At 33.1% G+C, this 18,461-nt stretch overlaps 1 protein-coding gene across 5 annotated transcripts in view; it reads right to left on the bottom strand.

The window, feature by feature from the left end:
* The window catches only part of LOC106110943 (MDS1 and EVI1 complex locus protein EVI1-A-like), a 57,501-nt gene that overhangs the window by 29,452 nt on the left and 9,588 nt on the right, over nt 1–18,461 (bottom strand). For 2 of the 5 annotated variants that reach the window (XM_013292905.1, XM_013292907.1), the window contains exon 1: nt 2,958–3,043. The exons of 2 other annotated variants lie outside the window; for them this stretch is intronic. In XM_013292905.1, the coding sequence (XP_013148359.1) occupies nt 2,958–2,970 (13 nt within the window). In that variant the 5' untranslated portion in view covers nt 2,971–3,043. Of the gene's footprint in view, nt 1–2,957; nt 3,044–18,461 lie in introns of those variants that run through there. One more of the 5 variants, XM_013292906.1, reaches the window with a different exon arrangement.

Here is an 18,461-nt window from a genome sequence, read left to right as displayed (position 1 = left end):
ATGCCGACTTCACCTGTCGCGCTCTAGTTTTTGAATCATCATAATTTATGCGCATGAACTATCGAAACTATTAACACGCAATAGTTCCTGCTGAAATAATAATAAATTTAAAAAGCAAGTAGACTGTCAAGTTACAGATAGTAATTATTTATTTTAACTATGTCATGTATTTGCAAAAAAAATAGGAATGAAATCAATAAGTCTTGCATAGTTATTGCATCTCATCCGTCAATTTACAGTCACAGCCACTGAGTTATGTTATATCATGAATAAAGAATATTAATTATTCTCTAGAATATATTATAAAGCGAATGTGTCTGGCTGCTACGCTAAAACGAGGTGTCGTAAAAAGCGCGTTCGAATTTCAAATTCAAATTAGCGATGGCGAGGTGAGTTCGCGCTGCGTGCGCGGACAATGCGGACGAGTCGTCGTTAAATCTCCGGTTTCCGCAGAAACACGACAGACTTAAAATAAGAACATGCAGCGGACTGACAACTCTATAGAGTGATATGACTCAAACATCATATTCAACAATCGTCTTTAGTCCAACTTGAAATAAAAAATATCAATGAAGCTAATAACGCAAAGGTAACTTATCTTAGCCTACAGATCTAGAACAATCAAAAAGGAATATTAAAGTTATAACTAATACCTAAATACCGGTCTAATAATGATAATATACTAGTTACAAGACTGTAACGATAAGGGTAAGGGTAAGGGCTATTCTCTATTAAAGAGAATAGTTAAAAAAGGCTAAATGAAACGATAATTTTAATAACCAATGTTGATATCCGGTTTTCGCAAACCCTGTAATTATCTACCTAGCAATAGGTATTAGTTAAGACCGAAGATCTCTATTATTGGTTTATCTCGAATCTTCCTTCGTCCGCGGACCCTACGGCGCGCTGATTTCACGTGTTAGCCACGCCGACTGACAATATTCACGGTTTACGTCGTGTCACCGAAGACTCGACGTCTCCGCTTGTGTTCACTCATAAAATACTCTTAACTACCCAACCAAACGTATATTTACAATAATCACACACAAAACACACCCTTAAACGAACGTATTAAGGTAACTATTGCTGTGAACTTCGCTTCAGGAGGACAATTGCATTTAAATAGCCATACTCAAGCATGCCTCATCCGATATACAAGCTTGTACTAGGTATTGACTTCTTTGGTATTCTTAGAAAGTATACTTTCTAATACTTTAACAGTACATAAATATCAAAGGAAATGTGACAAGCATATGCGTATCGAAAATAACTGACTTCCTATTTATGTTTTGTTAACAGTGTAAAGTTTTCATCATCTTTAGTATGTATTGTAAAGATTAGGAAGTCCTACGTTATTATAAATGTTAAACAAGTGTTTTTCATAAATTAAGAAGAGTAATTGATAGAAATTCTGTAGATTTAACTCTGCTACGTATCACTTGAAACCGTAGCCGTTTAGATAAATATCTGCAATAACAAATTAACACAAGATTCTTAATAATCAAGTTTAAATAAAAATAAATAATAGCATTTTAAGTGATTTTAAGAAAAGTTAAAAAAAACTATTGAGAACTTCGGGTACATTTTTAACACAGGCAAAGGTAACGCCGCATTCAGTCAAGAATAAAAAAACGCATTTCGCATACGAATAGAGTAAATAGAAATATAACAACTTAAGTTGTGTATAATTTGGATGATAAACAACGCAGAGTCCCCGGCGGCGCTTGTCAAAAGGTTACACTTCGGTAATATAGCGATGACAAATAACCTTTTACTAATAACCGCAGATTCAAGATGTTTTGGGTTGTTCGCACACCCTTAACAGAATCACAGATAACACTCAAGTGGGTACAAAAAACGGCTTTGTTTAACAAGGCTTTTGAAATTGACAACGAATGTTTTCAATATTGATTTTTAGCAATGGTAATTTTTATTTGCATACTTTAAGGCAGGCAGATTTTACTCTTTTAGTTTTGGGTTACCAGTGAAACATCAAATGGATACAGAATTCGACGAATTTTTTGTTACAAAAAAAAATTTTTTTTAGTGAGTACATATCTTTGGATATGAAATAACTACAGAAAAAAAATACAAAAAAAAACGTTTTTAAATAGTTCATCACAAAAGACAATATCCAATAAAGGGTTTAAGTGTTGTTAAACTTTTAAGGTAATATTAAATTTATAAAAATTTACATGAAACATCGTTGCTCAATAATGAAGAATAATAAAGAAGTTAATTGTAAAATAAAACATTTCCAATTATTTATTCATAATAATTAGGAATATTTTGCTAGGCATCAAATAGATAGAATCAATTAGATAAGGATGTTTTGAGTTAACGTTTTATAACACAAATCGTAGATAGAGATTTTAATCTTGATCCAATTTATAAAGATATAAAAATAATGTTTATATATCAATATAATCTCATAATATCAAATATGCCAGTAGGTCAGCCTATTGTAGACAATCTAGTAAAAATAGATTTTTACTTAAAGCTATTTTTCATACTACTAACTTATTAGTTAATTTTTCTATCAAAGTACAGGTACAATTACAAGCTTTTTACAGGTAAAGAGAAAATTATTATCACAGCCGTAACGATGTTCTTTTTTCTTGGATTGAACTTTTGACTAAAAGTAAGATGTACAACCACTGAACCGTGTTATGTTTTTTAATAGTATTATTTATCTCTGCATTTACGGCTTTTTTGTTAGTTAAAAATTTTTAATTTCGGAAATCTACACGCAAGATTTTATAATTTTGAAAAAATAAGAAAATTTTATTGGTTACTTTATTAAAAAATAATCTATACACTTCAGAAATATCTAGTACGATAAGTATTTCTTTGTTGTACCTACCCACCAACGTAATATTTTCTTATAACTAAGTTGTAATGTTGAAAGTAAAGGTTACTTAAATTACAACTTCAATCAAAAATCTGATACGACTTACCAGACATCTTCATTTTAATGCATATATTTTAATACAAATCGAAAATCTTGGTCATTATTCAACGACGCACTGATATGTAAATGTTCCTAATAATTAAATAAATTTTACACTTTTAAAAAATTAAAAATTTTCTAATACCAATAAGAATTAATTTCATAATTTTAGACCACTAACTTTGGAACGCAACACAGCACTTACACGAAAAAATTTAAAAAAAAATGATAAAAAAATTGCATAATTTTGTTCAGTATCTAGTGATGGGATAGACTTGTCGATAGAAAATGTCCGTTTGTGTGTCGCGGGATGGTGCGCGGTCCCGGCAGATATGTGCGTTGGCCGCGACGAACGGTGCCAGAGTAACGCGAGAGGAAGCGAGAGCCCGGCTCATCCCTACGATCCCGAATCATAACCCTCGGCAGGGACGCACCCCGCTCCCCCTCCGACGCCCGCGCCCCGCGTACACCCCTACGCTGTCTTTGAGCAGCGACCCTCTCGCTCGCACCAGACTTTTGGGGTCGCTTAATACAAGGTTAAAGTCTGAAAATAACATACTGATTTTGGTTCATTAAATTTGTTTTTAAAAGAACCAGAATCGTCAAAAATAACATGATATTAGATTATATGAAAAAAATCAATAAGTATGGGTATATCAATTAATATCAATGACAATCAGGGAGGATTTCAAATAGTTTAAGATTTCCATTTAACATTTGGTAAAAAAAATCTTATCAGTGTTGTAATTAATTTTTTTATCGATAGCAACATTGTTACGATAGACATCCACACCTGCCTAAATAATGGTACTTTAGTAACAACTACCTTTGTAAAGTGACTGGTAAACAGCTTAAACGAACCTTATAGTGCTGTACTTCAAACATGTATGTTAAGATATGAAATGTCGAGCGGAAACAGTCACTTGGGATGATATCAAATAACACCACATAAATTTAACATATTACTCGTTACATTGTAACTTCGTATAGTTTTTTTTTTAGAAATAAAATTTACATACTCTTACACATAAACTTTTTTGTGTAAGTGAATTTCGTGTTACATTGAACGTATTTTTCTAATACGTTAATATCTCATTAATCTTCATAAATTAATTTTATTTGTATGAAAACAAACCCTAACAAAGAGCAAGATTCAATTCGAGCTACGTATACGCTTCAGATGTTAGTTTTTCAGTGGCTGAAACCATCGTGTCAGCGTAGTGGTAAGTGAGAAGGGAGATAACTAGATAATGTTCAAGATGCGGCGACGGTCGCGATTGGCCGGCGTAGGAGCGGGGCGTGGCCGCCGCCGATGCACCAATGGGATGTTCCACTTTATCTACGTCTTTGTCTGCTACAGACTGAAAATCTAAACCTCTGGACCTCTACACAGGTGCGAGACAAGATCACTTACTAGCTCTACGCTACGTATTACGTAACTGCACTTTCTTTACTTGAAATATAGATGAACTATAAAGCTAGATTTGTGTTTATCGGTTAAACACAAATTGAATAAATCATACTTTTAACTTTTTCTATCTTACTTAATTTACTTTTTCTTAAAAGTAATATGTTTAATCGTAAAAGTATATTCCGCTTTGGTTTTTAGATTAAAATAACCTGCAAGCCTTCATATATGTTAGTTAATTCTAACGTTTTAAATACCATTTTTTGAATAAAACTTATCGATTTACAAACGAATGTTTCATAGTAAAATGTAACAAATTTAAAGGCAGTTTACCTGAAAAAATCTACGTGTACCTTATGTGCTATATGTTTGTTTTAAAATTAAAAAAAAACGTACAAAAGAATTGAGTACCTCCTTCTTTTGGGAATTTGGTCAATAATATTGTTAAAAGTATATTTAATATCAAGGCACTCTTCTGGAGCTATAAGCAGATTTTAAATCTCAGTTAAATTTAGCGCTGTAATTAAATTCTTACTACGTACCGCATCCACAAACATTGTAACGTGAAGGCGACAACTAGAATCGATTTGCGACAGACATGACGGCTGATAATCGATTCCCGTTCCAACAGATGTCGTAATCGATTTCACAGTTCGCGTATTAAATCGACTCTGTGTCAAGTCGTTATGATTGCGAGGGTGTGAAGGTTTTTGCAATGTGATAAAATAGAAACGTGCATAATGTAACTTTAATAATTTATTTAGTTTATTTTTAAATACGCAAGTTTTTATCCCACCTTTTTACAAAAGTATGGTGTTACAGAGCAAGTCATAAAGTAGATATTTGTATAAATTATTGGAGATTTCAATAGATACTGTCGTGTTTTCGGTACAGAGATATTGTGATTATGGTTTTCTTATCTACTTATTAAATGGAAGATAGAGACAAGAATCTGTTAAAACCTTTTGATTCCTAATAAAATAGAAACTTGTTGTTTTAAAATTGGTAAGGACGAAGATACATAAAAATGCCCTGTATTAAGTTCTGTATACGCTTATATTTATACGTTTCCAGCGCGCAAATTTAAATTCAGTACAAGTATGAGAATTTATGTCTCGTAATTTCGCGTCGACCGCACAAATTTATTTGATAGGCTGAGACATGGCGTCGCTTTTACGTTTATTTAATAGATGTTTTTGCTTTAAAGAATATTTATATTCTAATTTTACTCAGTTATTAAAATTTATTGTGTCTAAGAGAAAATTCGGTATTTTAATTAAAGTAACATAAATGAAACAGCTGAAATTTTACTTAACAATTTATAATAAAAGTTACAAAAACTAAAGTCACATTTATGGTATCTTTCGTTTAAATAATTTTCTTGGCTTTAAAGATCTAAAAAAACAGACGAAATGTTTACTGTAATAACATTATTCGTAATGATATTACCACTGTATATTGAAATTTAGGTTGAGATAATAATTTCAGTATTTACTCTAAATGTTATCAATTCGTTTCATAAGATTTTTATTCCTTGTAAACATGTGGACCCCAAGCATTAAACAATTTTTCGTATTATGTAGAGGTAGCAGTTCAAGATCCCTTTCGTTGCGGCCGCGCGACGGGGGACGTAGAGGCTAATTCAGGAGGCAACCGCCATCTTGGATGACCGACAAAGGAAGCCAACGGACAAGAAACTTACGATATACATATCCCTTTAGAGATTTAAAATGTAGTTTATCCAACTGTAGAATGTTGGTCACACAAGTTAGCTTTTGCATAACGATTTGATCTTGTACACATAAGCTACAAACTCTAGCATGGGTGTGATACATACTCTATTTTTCGTTGAACTCGCAAAAGTTTTGTTTAAAATTAGATTTACAATATGATATCTACAACCGTGTGATATCTACGTTCAATTCATAGTTAGTAAACACCTACATTCTACATAAAGCGTTAATATCGTGTTCCATTGTTATGTAAAGGTATTGTAACCTGATTATCAACAACAGCACTAGAGCGTTGCATCAAAAATGAATACCAGCACAAAGCAGTTGAGCACTTCGGGACTTCAAGTCCATACAAATTGCCAACAAGTATACGAGTACACATTTGCTAACAAATATAATCCTTATACCAGTATAGCAACGTAAATATATCGAAACAAACTTAGCTAGGAGCGGAATCTCGTGTTGAATTCGAAATGAGTGCGGACGTGACACCGGACCTCACGCGACTCTAACAACTTCTGCGGCGACAATTTTATTTGCGAACTACCCCCCATTTGGCACCTCCCTTTGTTGGCGATTCGTGACAGTCACCCTCCGCACCGTGGAAATGGCTTTAACAAGAAACTTGCTACAACTTTCCTTAAGTACGACTGTTTATATTGCAGGATACTTTGTTTTTATAGCTTTCATAAACATTTAGCATTCTAGAATGTATTTAATATATTGTTAATTACATTTTCTAGCATATAACATTCGATGAACGATTTCTTAGTGGCAAATTTTCTCTTCATATATGTAAATTTCGGTTGTTTGAGAAAGCTTTAAACTGTTTATTCTATCAGAATTTGTTCAATACAGAATGTATTTAGAACGTTATGAGCGAATAATAGATAGGTTTTTTTTTATTTCTAGGATATAGTTGAGGGAGGCCAAAGCTCCGGTGGATAGACGGCGTAAGTTGAGATGCGAAAACCGGTGGCATAGCAAACTGAAGGACCGTGGCCAGAGATAAGACGAAATGGAAGAAGTTGCTGGACCAAGCCAAGGCCTACAAAGTGCTGTAGAGCTACAGAAGAAGAAAGAAGAATTCCTAATATATTAAAATATTTTTAAACAAGTACTGTGTTTTGTTTTAAATGTAATCACACTAGTAAAGTTTAAAATACTTGAAATTCCAATACGATAATTCTTATTGAAGATCTTTTGTATTCAACACAATGACTTTAGATTTTCCATTTGAAATAACTATCGCTTCTCCATTTATACCCGTACCGTTATCGGATTGATAAAGCACCCGCTGTACGTTGTCCATTGCTTTTGAAGGGATAAGCTCGGAAACTTTAAACCGTCTCCGTACAGCCCAGATTCCAAGACCGACGGACATTTTCCATTCTTTTCAATTCCATTGAATTCTAATCGCAAACTATATCTAAGTACATTGATTCTATTTCAAAAGTTTTTTTTGAAAAAAAAATGCTTAAAATACACACTATAACATTTTAATTTCTTAGAAGTCTTTTAATCATACTAATGTTATAAATGCGAAAGTTTATGGATGTAGTGGTTTATGGATGGATGGCTGGATGTTTGTGAGAGTTTGTAGCCTAAACGGCTGAAAGGATTTCGATGAAATTTGGTAAAGATGTAGAGGATAGTCTGAAAGAACACATAGGCTTCACTTTTTGAGCACATTTAACTAATCATAAAAATTCAAAAACTGAGTGATTTAAATACAGCTATGAAAACAACGAAAACAGTGGGTGTAAAAAATATTCAAAAAGAATAAAGCTCAACATACACGAATGTACTATCATCGCAATCGAATCATTCGAATGACCGCTCGAAGAATTGGATTTAAAACGTTGATTTTAAATCGGCACGACAAAGGGTCGAGCTATTCCAATTTTGAACGAATAGATTTTTAAATCGAAATGCACTATAGGCACTCGGTGAACGCCTCCTGGGGCGATCCATCGTATTTATAGAGGCAATAAAACGGCATTAGAAGGTAACCCGACGGTTATTGGCGTCTTGATAGGACGAAGCACTGGACATTTCTCGATGGATAATATTCTCAAATTTAACTTAAGTTCTAACTCCATTTGTGATAGATTATTTATAACATTTTATACTCTAATAAAGGACCCAAAAATTATTGCGTGAATATAACATTAAACTTATCAGAGCGGAATCACTTGTAAAAGCACACTTCAACCTTAATTCACCAAATTAATGTCAAGTAAAGTTTCATGTAAAAACTAGGAAAAGTTGGAAGGAAAGTAACAACGTCTTTTAACTTGATGGAAATGTTTCTTGCATGACAAACGCGCGAGGAGTGGTGGCGAGTGTACAAATGTTTTGTTAGTGGACGATGGACTCTAATTAGTTGTTAAATGACAGACTGAAAAGAGTTCCGATTTCTTGATTGCAAGGTAACATATGCAGTGCAATTTACAAATAATTATTTGTGTTTAAACGGCAAAGCTTTACTAATAAAATAAACTCTGAGGGCGTTGCATGATATGCAAAAAGAAAAAGAGTACTAAATTGTAGAAACATTAATGAAGTCAATATAGATTATCTAAAAGTAATAAAAAATAGTTAAACTGTGGTAAAACATTTTAGTTTTCATTAATCTTATATTTAACTACAAAATAATACGTGCAATTAAAAAAATAGAGTAGATAATGTCAGCACATTTCCGGTCCAACAGGGAGCGTCAAAACACTCAAAGTATCATGTCAAATTAAATAATCGTGTTGTAATTGAGCCGGCGATCGGAGAACAAGGGCTGCTCATCGATCAAGCCACCCCACTACCATTCTACGGGTTACAAGGAACAGGCGAAAGCGATTGTCTTTTTTGTTGAACTTCCCTAAAGCAATAACGTGTAACTATAATTACGTTGTCATTTGGGAATTAAACATATTGTAATAGATTATTTTTCGAATTATTTTTTGTATTAGATAAACTGGAGCTTAACCATAATATATCCGAAGTTAAGTGGTGATCACCATCCACTTGCCCTTATCACTTACGGAGGGTCGGCACAGTATGTGCTGCTCTTCCATACATCTCTATCAGCCGTCATATCTGAATCCACTCCTTTCTTAAGCATATCCTCTTCCTTTCAAACGAGCTCATACTATCGTTATCACGATAGTATGAGCTCGTTTAATAAGTAGCTATTTGTACTGCACTTGAATGTCCATGAGGCAATAGTGTGTAGTTCTTTTAACTGTGATATTGCTTTTAACTTGGACCACAGTTGTCTTCGAGCCCCTTACAGCGTTATCCGCACTTAAGTCCTGTGATAGTCGTTTGCGGAAATCTCGCTAATGCATCTAATGAGAACGCAATGTAAGTGTTAAAGCTTAATTACTTTAACGACATTACGATGTAAATAACTTATGTTTTAAGCGGATACTATATTAACTAGCTTTCACTGGCGACTCCGTCCGCGTGGAACAGGAAAATTCTAAAGTGAGTTGCCTATGTGTCTTCCAGAGTCTCCTGTACATCTATACCAAATTTCATCGGGATCCGTTCACCTGTTTAGGCTACTAACTCTAACAAACATCACCATTTAAACTTTCACATTTATAATATTAGTATGATTATCTAAAACTAAATAGTTACACGGCCACAAAAATAACTTCCCAACGGGCGTAAACATCAATAATAATTTTCGATCTATGTAATTTAATATTATGTGTATGTTATATTCGAAAATCTAAAACATTTATAACTCGTAATTATAGTTGTGCAACGTAAAGCCCTAATAAAATGCATAGTAATAGAAAACTATCCACGTTCGATGCCCTTGTTTGGACAGTCGTCATAATATTCCCATGATGTTCAGCCGCAAACACAACTCCATGATTATGTTAGTCTGCCCTCGCCCAAGGCGACCGTCACCCCTCTTCTCTACGTACCGGTTCGCACACTCTCATTGTATAAAACAATTTCCGTATTGTGAACATTTTAAACAATGTAATTCTCAATTTATGGAATATGGTTTTGATTTGACGACACATTTGTGGTTCGTAATTATTGTATTTCGTAATATTTTTTGTAAGATATTTCCTTATCAACATAGACTAGCTGTTGCTTGCAACTTCGCCGGCGTGAAATTAATAAAGTAATAAAAATGTAGCCTATGTTACTTACAAATGAATTACCTTTCTAACGGTGAAGTTATTTTTAAAATCGGCCGAGTTTTTGTTTTTGAACAATTTTTATTTTCAATTAACAGATAACAGTCTTCAATCCATGCGTAGACTAAAAATTCCGCTAGTAATTATTACTTTATAAATAAAATACCCAAACAAAATGAATAAAATAATTTCTAGCAAAGTACAATCTAAGATTTGAAGACATTATCAAGTAACAATCGCTCCCTTATCCGTCGTGAGTTGATAAGGCGGAGAATAAAGTTCACCTCGCATTGACTTTCGCACAAAAGACCTTCGCAAATTACACACCAGGCCACCAATTACCGAGCCCTAACAACAGATACATTTGTATGACAATGATCAAGTTTTTTCTGCGAAATACGATATTCAACGCGAATGCGTTGTCGCAAATTTCAATAGAAGTTGCTCTTGTTTTGTGAGTTTGTTTGTTGCAAACTTTTTTGCAAATATGTATAAATATGAAAGTAAAATAATTTTAAACAATTTATGCCATTCACACTACATACCCATACCAAGCCAGTTAAACGTTAAAAATATCTATACAAACAAGCTAAAGAACAAACAAGAGCAATAATCATACCTTGAATTTTTACTAAAGTATTAATAACGCACGAAGTCGCGGGCATATGTTAGTGCGCGTGTGCAAATAACAAACTACTAGGAATCATTTAAACAGATAATTGTGCAACATCTAAACAAAGTAACAACGGAAACGGCTTCCGCTGTGACAAGCCGCTCTCGGAATTGATAGATCTCTTCCTTATCCAGCTAGTCGTGACCTCTCCACCTTCCTTCCCGTCCACTTCATTGAATACAATCGCTTAAAAAAACAAAAGAAAGCGACAGATAACACGTCTTTAATTATATACTTTATTTCCTTTGAAATAAAGCAGTTTTATAGGAAATATAACTTGCATTTATTAATACTACTTTCAGCATCGGCAATGATTCTTAGAACTAAGCTTAGTTTGACAGCTAAGGTTGATGTAAAGTACAGTTTGTTGATTCTCGTAAAGAATTGATTTATTTCAACACAAATACGATATTATACCTAACAACGTGCATATAGGCAATTATACACGAACGGAAATACAAAAATGTAAAAACCGTCTTTTTCTATACCGGTTCGCACCGGAACGATCGGGAAATGATAATGGGGACGTGTACGAGGCGAGAGGCTCCCGACTGTGAGCTGTCACCGGTGAAAGCTTCAAAGGGTTTTAGTCAAGGCGCGAATTAAATCGGCCAGCGGGAGGCTGCGGAGCTGACGCCATCTATCGAGAACCGGTTTGCTCCCGATTTCATTTGCACTCGTACATATGTTTTATTAATAAATACTTGACATATATTTTAACCCTTTCATTGCCATAAATGCCTTTATCTATACTAATATTATTAAGAGGAAAGATTTGTATTTTTGTATGTATTGAGATAGCTCAAAAACTACTGCGCCGAGTTTAAAAATTCTTTCACCGTTAGAAATGTAATTTATCTGTGAGTAACATAGGCTATATTTTTTAATTTCACGTGGGCGAAGTCGCGAGCAACAGCTAGTCTGTTTATATTACGAAAGCATTTGCAATTTGAGGAGTAACGATCTATGACAACAAACTAAATTCGATAATTATTTTTTTACGTAATGTATGTAGAATCAAAATGAATGTAATGCACTCAACCTTACAGATTACTTAACTCACCATAGAAATAACGAACAAATTGTTTACTATCACCTAATCATTTTCACTTATCTAGTAAAGCTTTAAACTCCAATAGTAAATTTCCACACAACTGTCTATCACCATACTACATTTATTACTCGTATAAAACGTTGACTATCTTATAAAACTAACATTTAATATTACGTAACACACTAAATTTTATTAATCTCTCATTCACCTTATCTTCACACTTATAAAATTATCGAATAAACGTCAATCTTTTATACACAATCGTGATTACGGTTTATAACTATTACATAAAGTACAAAATTTTCAGCCAAAGTCCATCAATCATTAATTTAAGTATTAATACAAAGAAATTCACCTTCTGTAAGTTTCTACCGCAACAAAACACTCACAAAAACATATTGATATCTCACTCTATTGAATCATTACGATAGGGATAACAATATTTCCCGTTTCTTTTCCAACAGTCGAAAGTGTTTATGATTAACTACTAGATAAAATATTGGCAGAGCTTCCCTAACGCGTCCCCACGGGCCACAACTGTCGATGTCACCTTAATTTACGGCCTTCAATTATAAATTTCACATCTATATTTTCACCGTAGGCTTGAAATTCAACCTTAACTATTAAAGAATAAGGTTCTTTTTTAAAGAATACTAACATTATCGAATCGAACAAATCTTAGTTTTCTTACTTTTAAGTTTCCTATTTTTATTAAAAGTGTTTATAACCAGTACCTGCAGTGGTATTAGACGTAATTCAATTCACTGCTTCTTAATGTTTGTTAACTTACGTTTGTTTTTGTTTAAGGGTGGTTACCAGTTTATAGTACACAGCTAATGTCCATCTTACTATTATATATAAGTATGTTTAGATGGATGAGATTGAAGTGTAGGTCGAAGAAGAACGTCCTGGCTCCAAAACCTACGCCAGTGGTATGGTAAGAGCATACGATAGCTTTTCAGAGCCGCGGTGTCAAGAACGAAAGTCGTCCTAATGATCGCTGAACTTCGAAAGAAGATGGCACTTTAAAAAGATGGATGGATGTTTCTTAGAAGGTACCTTCGGCATGGTTTAGTGGACCTCGATGGAATTTGACACATGTAGATTGTCTGGAAGTACGCATAGGGTATTTTATTTTAGTTAGACGCAGTTGTGTCCGAAAACTATTTATAAATATAGAGATATTCTTTTAATTTCCTAGGACATGCACTAAAGCGAAGCTTTGTAATGTAGTGATGTATAAAAGAACGAGATTATAGCGTACAAGTAAGATATTGTATGAAAAAAAAAACTTCAATAATCTTTGTACCACAAATGTTCGTATATTGTATTTGAAAATAATGAAATTTAAAATTAACCCATGACAAAGCTATCTTCAATATTTTGTTGAAAATTGGTGATAAATAGATAAAAGCGTAAATCTTTTTGATAAATTTTCAGGAAAGACAATGTTTAATCTTCATTTAGTACCGGAAATGATAAAGTATTTGTTTTGATAAGGATAACTTTAATACTTTAAAATTGTCTTTATATCTTTAACATTCAATACTTTACATCAATTACTAATGGGTTTTTAACGACGCAATATTTTACTGACAATTACCTAAGAATGTAATTTTATCATTTATGAAATAAATAGGAAAATTTTGAAGTTACAAAAACTTTTATTAGATAAATCTTTTTTTAAATATATCAAAATAGCATTAAGATCAAAACCATTTTATGTTGACCCTTATCTATTTCCTAGTACCTAAAACACCAGAAGTAATATCTATAATTGAATAATTTCTTCACACTTTTATCCTTTAAATATTTTTAATTAAACTAACAATAAATGTACGCGAGATAAATGTCCAATAACTAATGGCTGATAAAATTTTTAAAACGAACATCAACTCAGTTTCCCGTAATTAAAACTGTTTGTTACGACTAAAAGATAAAAATGATGATTAGAAATAATAGTTAATGATGTATTTTTACCGCGTCGTTTTCATACAAAAAGTGTAGTTTCCTCTTAGCCGACCTCTGACACCAGATAAAGGGAGTACATCTATCGCCGGTTTTAATTAACACACGAGTGTTATTGTTTTATCATAATAATTGGATACACTTATGTATATTTTATACTAGCTTTTACTTGCAGCTTCTCTTCGCTTTAAATTTTTGAAATATGTTATCATATCATCGCCATAGAATAAACATGGAATTTCTAAATTTTTGCACAAAAGTCATAAAAGGACATGCACTTTTTAATTATTATTTGGTAAAGCTAAACCTTTCTTAAAGATGATTCTTAAAAAAAATAGAATTTTGAATGTTTCTACGATATTAGTCATATTGAAACGTCCATACACATATAGATATGCATGGTAGTCATTAAAATAGTTTAAATTGAAAGATTGCAATATCTTGATTGAGATGTATCAATACTACGAGTAGAATACGTTTGGATATGTGCTCTACCTCACTCCTGTCTAGACATTTTCTCATAGAACACAAAGATATGATTAAACTGCCAGCTGCCGCTTCGTTTATAAAATAAAAATCATTTGACGAGGGTCCGCCATTAATTTCGTCGACAATGTGATAAATAATGAGAGAGGTGTAATGCGGGGGCGGGATCCCTCTAAAGCGTCGCGTCGCCTTGACGCCTGAGTTTGAAGTTTTGACGGCTCACATCCTAATTTTCTTTCTGCAGCCGAAGCGCGCTGTCCCTGTGGTTGCCACTTTTCAATAACTCCAGTGACACTTTTCAATTTCATATTTGAACAAAAGTTTCATAATCAATTTTGTTTCTTACACTAGATTTTTTTTCTGTACAGAAATTTAAACTCATCTTTATCGCTTGTGCGTGAAAAGTATTTGGTAATTTCCGAGACATGAAATATTAAAACTATAGCTTTCATTATACACGTAGTATCAGTCGTGAGCAAAATAAATCCTATACTTCACAAAATATCAACAAATATAACTAAAGGATAGTCACCGATGTAATTACGTGTATACGGACAGTGATCAAAGGCTTTGAACGTGTTAATTGAAGTCAGATACAAAGGACACGTCACAAGCAGTGGTGTGATCACATATTATGTGGTTATCGTAACACACCTGCGCCTGATTATAATCAAACCTATCGATTACGTCATTTAGGAGGTTATATTGTGATACACCTATGTATATTTATGAAAGTGTTACTGTAAGTTTAAATGAGCCAATATGAAACCATGAGAAAACATAATGAGCCATAATTTAATGATCCATTAGTTTCTTTCGCAAGAAATGTAGAAATTCAAACGTCGTCTAAGAGAAAGAAAAAGATTACTACATTTTTGTACAATGATTTTGAAAACTTATTACATATAAATTCAGATATTGTATTACAAAAGCAGGATCCCGAAAATTGTTTGATTTAATGCAATTTAAAATGAAAATATTTTATTCGTTTCTCTAAACGTAGCGTCGCGACGAAACATGGAAAAACCTAAATATAAGATTACGTTTATCAAACTTGATAATACTAATCTAACCTTCAATCTGCAGCAGTGGGCAACGGAAGTCTGATTGATCAATACTGCCTAATGAAAACGTAGTCTTTCCATTTGATGTTTTTTATTTATCGTATTTAAAAAATTATACTACGAGTAATACTATTATTATAAATGCGAAAGTTTAGATGGAGGCTTGTTAATGTTTGTAGCTTAAACTGTTGAACAAATGTCGATGAAATTTGGCATAAATGTAGAGCATAGCCTGGAACATATAGGTTAGCTGGTATTTTATTTTTAATTTCACGCGATTGGAGTTGCGGACAAACGCTGGTCATATATAAAATACATTAAAATAGCAAATAACATTTCATCCTCTTTGAACAAACATAAAGGTGTAACAGAGAATGTGCACGGTGTTGCGAATTAATAAAAAATGCATTCATCAATTCACAATTTGCAAGCGATGCAAAGTTAATAAAGTAATAAGTCAAACAGATATCGGGTGCGTTTGTCCTCGGTAAATCAATTTTAAATTCGACTTGGAGATTCATGGCGGCGCGGCGCGCGATCCGTGAAAAATTGCTTATTTTAAAATGCCATTTTTCCATCGGCCTCTCTCTGCAGGGACTCCCCATTACGGTAGCAGTACGCTAACTCTACACGATACTAAAACTTTTTTAATTTATCACCAGTAAAAACGAAAAAAGAATATTTTGCTATATTTGTCGGAAGACAAACACTGTACTATAACTCAGTACAATTGATAATGTATTCTAATTTGCTAAGATCTAAAGGTTGCATGGTGCTTATGCAAAAGATTTCTTCCCACTCTGTCGTTTAAAATTTGACTACAAAATGTTTGGTTAAAAATATTCCTTTTAGTAAAGAGAAATTCTAATCGTGTTTCATAAATGTGTGTGATTAATTTGAAACGTAACGTTAACATGGCACGTTTTGTTATCAGATAAATCAACAAGTATCAAGATGGTGTAGGCGCACGATAACGCGTATTCAAAATTTGTGTCCTTATATCATGTGCTCATCACGTTTTTAATAAAAGCCGTAGCAGGCTGTTTGTTTATTGTTTTATATTTTGATTGCAGCGTCTGTAGTAATTGTTTGTGAACAGTTCTTAATAGTATTTGCAAACAAAGTGTATGTTGAATTTTTTTTTTTGTAATTTTAAATCATCATATATTACTAATATTATAAAGAGGAAAACTTTGTTTGTTCGATTGTAATGAATAGGCTCAAAAACTAATAAGCCGATTTTAAAAAATTATTCACCGTAAGAAAGGTAATCGTTTTTAAATTTCACGCGGATAGAGTCGCGGGTTAAAGCTAGTAGCTTATAAGGAACTTTATAAATATAATGCGTTCAAAATTAATCGATGTTTTTCACATGAACACGGGTAAGTTCGTCATCTGCCGTCAAATTATCGTAATTATAAGGCCAGGCCCACTTCAAACCTCTCGGATTGCTGTCCAAATATACGTTAGGGTCCGTTACGAGTCTTGCAATCAAAAGAATTCAATCGACAAAGTCGGGCCCCATATCTATTCTTCCGTACCCCTGTCTTGAGCGTTTTACCTTAACAATTGTTCGCACAAAAATATACCTTACAGCGAACGGATTAAGAACGCAATTCGAAATTTCATATTAAGTTACAATAACATGAGATTTGAGTGTCTACCCAAAGAAAAATCGCCAATAAACAAAAGTTTAGTTAAATTAATGCTTATTCTCTGTTTTGGCGTCTACATACAGAGTGTTTCAATTTACTTATATCGACCGGTCAAAATTTTCAAAACATTTTTAAATGTACTCATGCGTTCTAATCTTAAGAATGTAATTAATCTTCTTTTATAAAACATTTGTCTTATTACGATTACGATAATGATAGTATCGGTTATCATAATTTCATACGATAATTTGTTTGAAGAGTTATAAATTTAAATTTTAAAAGTAGAGAATTATGATGCATCATTAAAATTGGTACCAGTAACATTTTTTTTTGTTCTATAAAATCTAATGTGAAGTAAAACCAAATCTCCTTTTATTCTCATGCACTATTTTTCTTATTCATAAATTGTAAGACGAGAAGAACAAAACGCTACTCACTTGATAGAGCCCTTGAAATAATAAAGGCATCCGGACATTTTGTACCGCAAGTCAGGAGGTCGGGAATCGAAGCTGTGTTCACACACAATTGTTTTCAACCCCCTGTAAACAGCGCGGGACAAAAGATGGCCTGATAAAAATCATTCCCAAATACAAATCATTAACGTTAGTTCATTTATTCCCTCAATTACAATATTCAATTTATATTGCCCGTTTACTTTCTCTAGTTCTCTCAATAGTTCTTGAATACACAACATTCCTTCGAATTTATTCTGTTAAGTGCCACGGTTTGAGTTGGACTTTAATAATATTTATGCCGTAGTCTTCCAATATGCTTTATACGATTTCAGAAACCTCGTTCAAAAATAAACGATCGTTCAATTGTGACTGGCTTTTGGGATAGGACTAATATATGCTTGCTAATATAACTTGCTATTATTGTAGATTTATGATTGAAAAAATTGTGGGCAGAGGAAATAAATTTCGCAGTTTCTATTTTAAAACGCTTGCTACAAACTACCAGGCAAATCGTGGATTATTATTATGTTTTAAAGTACACCAATAATTGAAATGTAATAGTCATTTCTGATTCCAAGAATCCCCTAAAAACGAAGACAGTGAAAGGGTTTATGTCAGAGATCACCCCTTTAGGATGTTTTTTGACGCGAAAAGTATTTTTTGCACTTTTTTTATCGTACCGTTCTCTTTTGTTATAAATTTCGCACGGTTCGTTATATCAATCCGTGTCTGGGTATTTGAATGCATCGCTAATTTTGGTTTTACGGCCTTTAGCGTGCGTTCGCACGGGCAGACTTTGTACGCCGCGGTAAAGTTCAAGGTCAGCAGACTTTTTACGCCCACGAGATAGGTGTTCGT

This window comes from Papilio polytes, unplaced genomic scaffold (genome assembly GCF_000836215.1).
Source record: "Papilio polytes unplaced genomic scaffold, Ppol_1.0 DF824191.1, whole genome shotgun sequence".
NCBI classification, from domain to species: Eukaryota; Metazoa; Arthropoda; class Insecta; order Lepidoptera; family Papilionidae; genus Papilio; species Papilio polytes.
The sequence above is the reverse complement of the archived record's forward strand: the minus strand, read 5'-3'. Positions and strand labels throughout refer to the sequence as shown.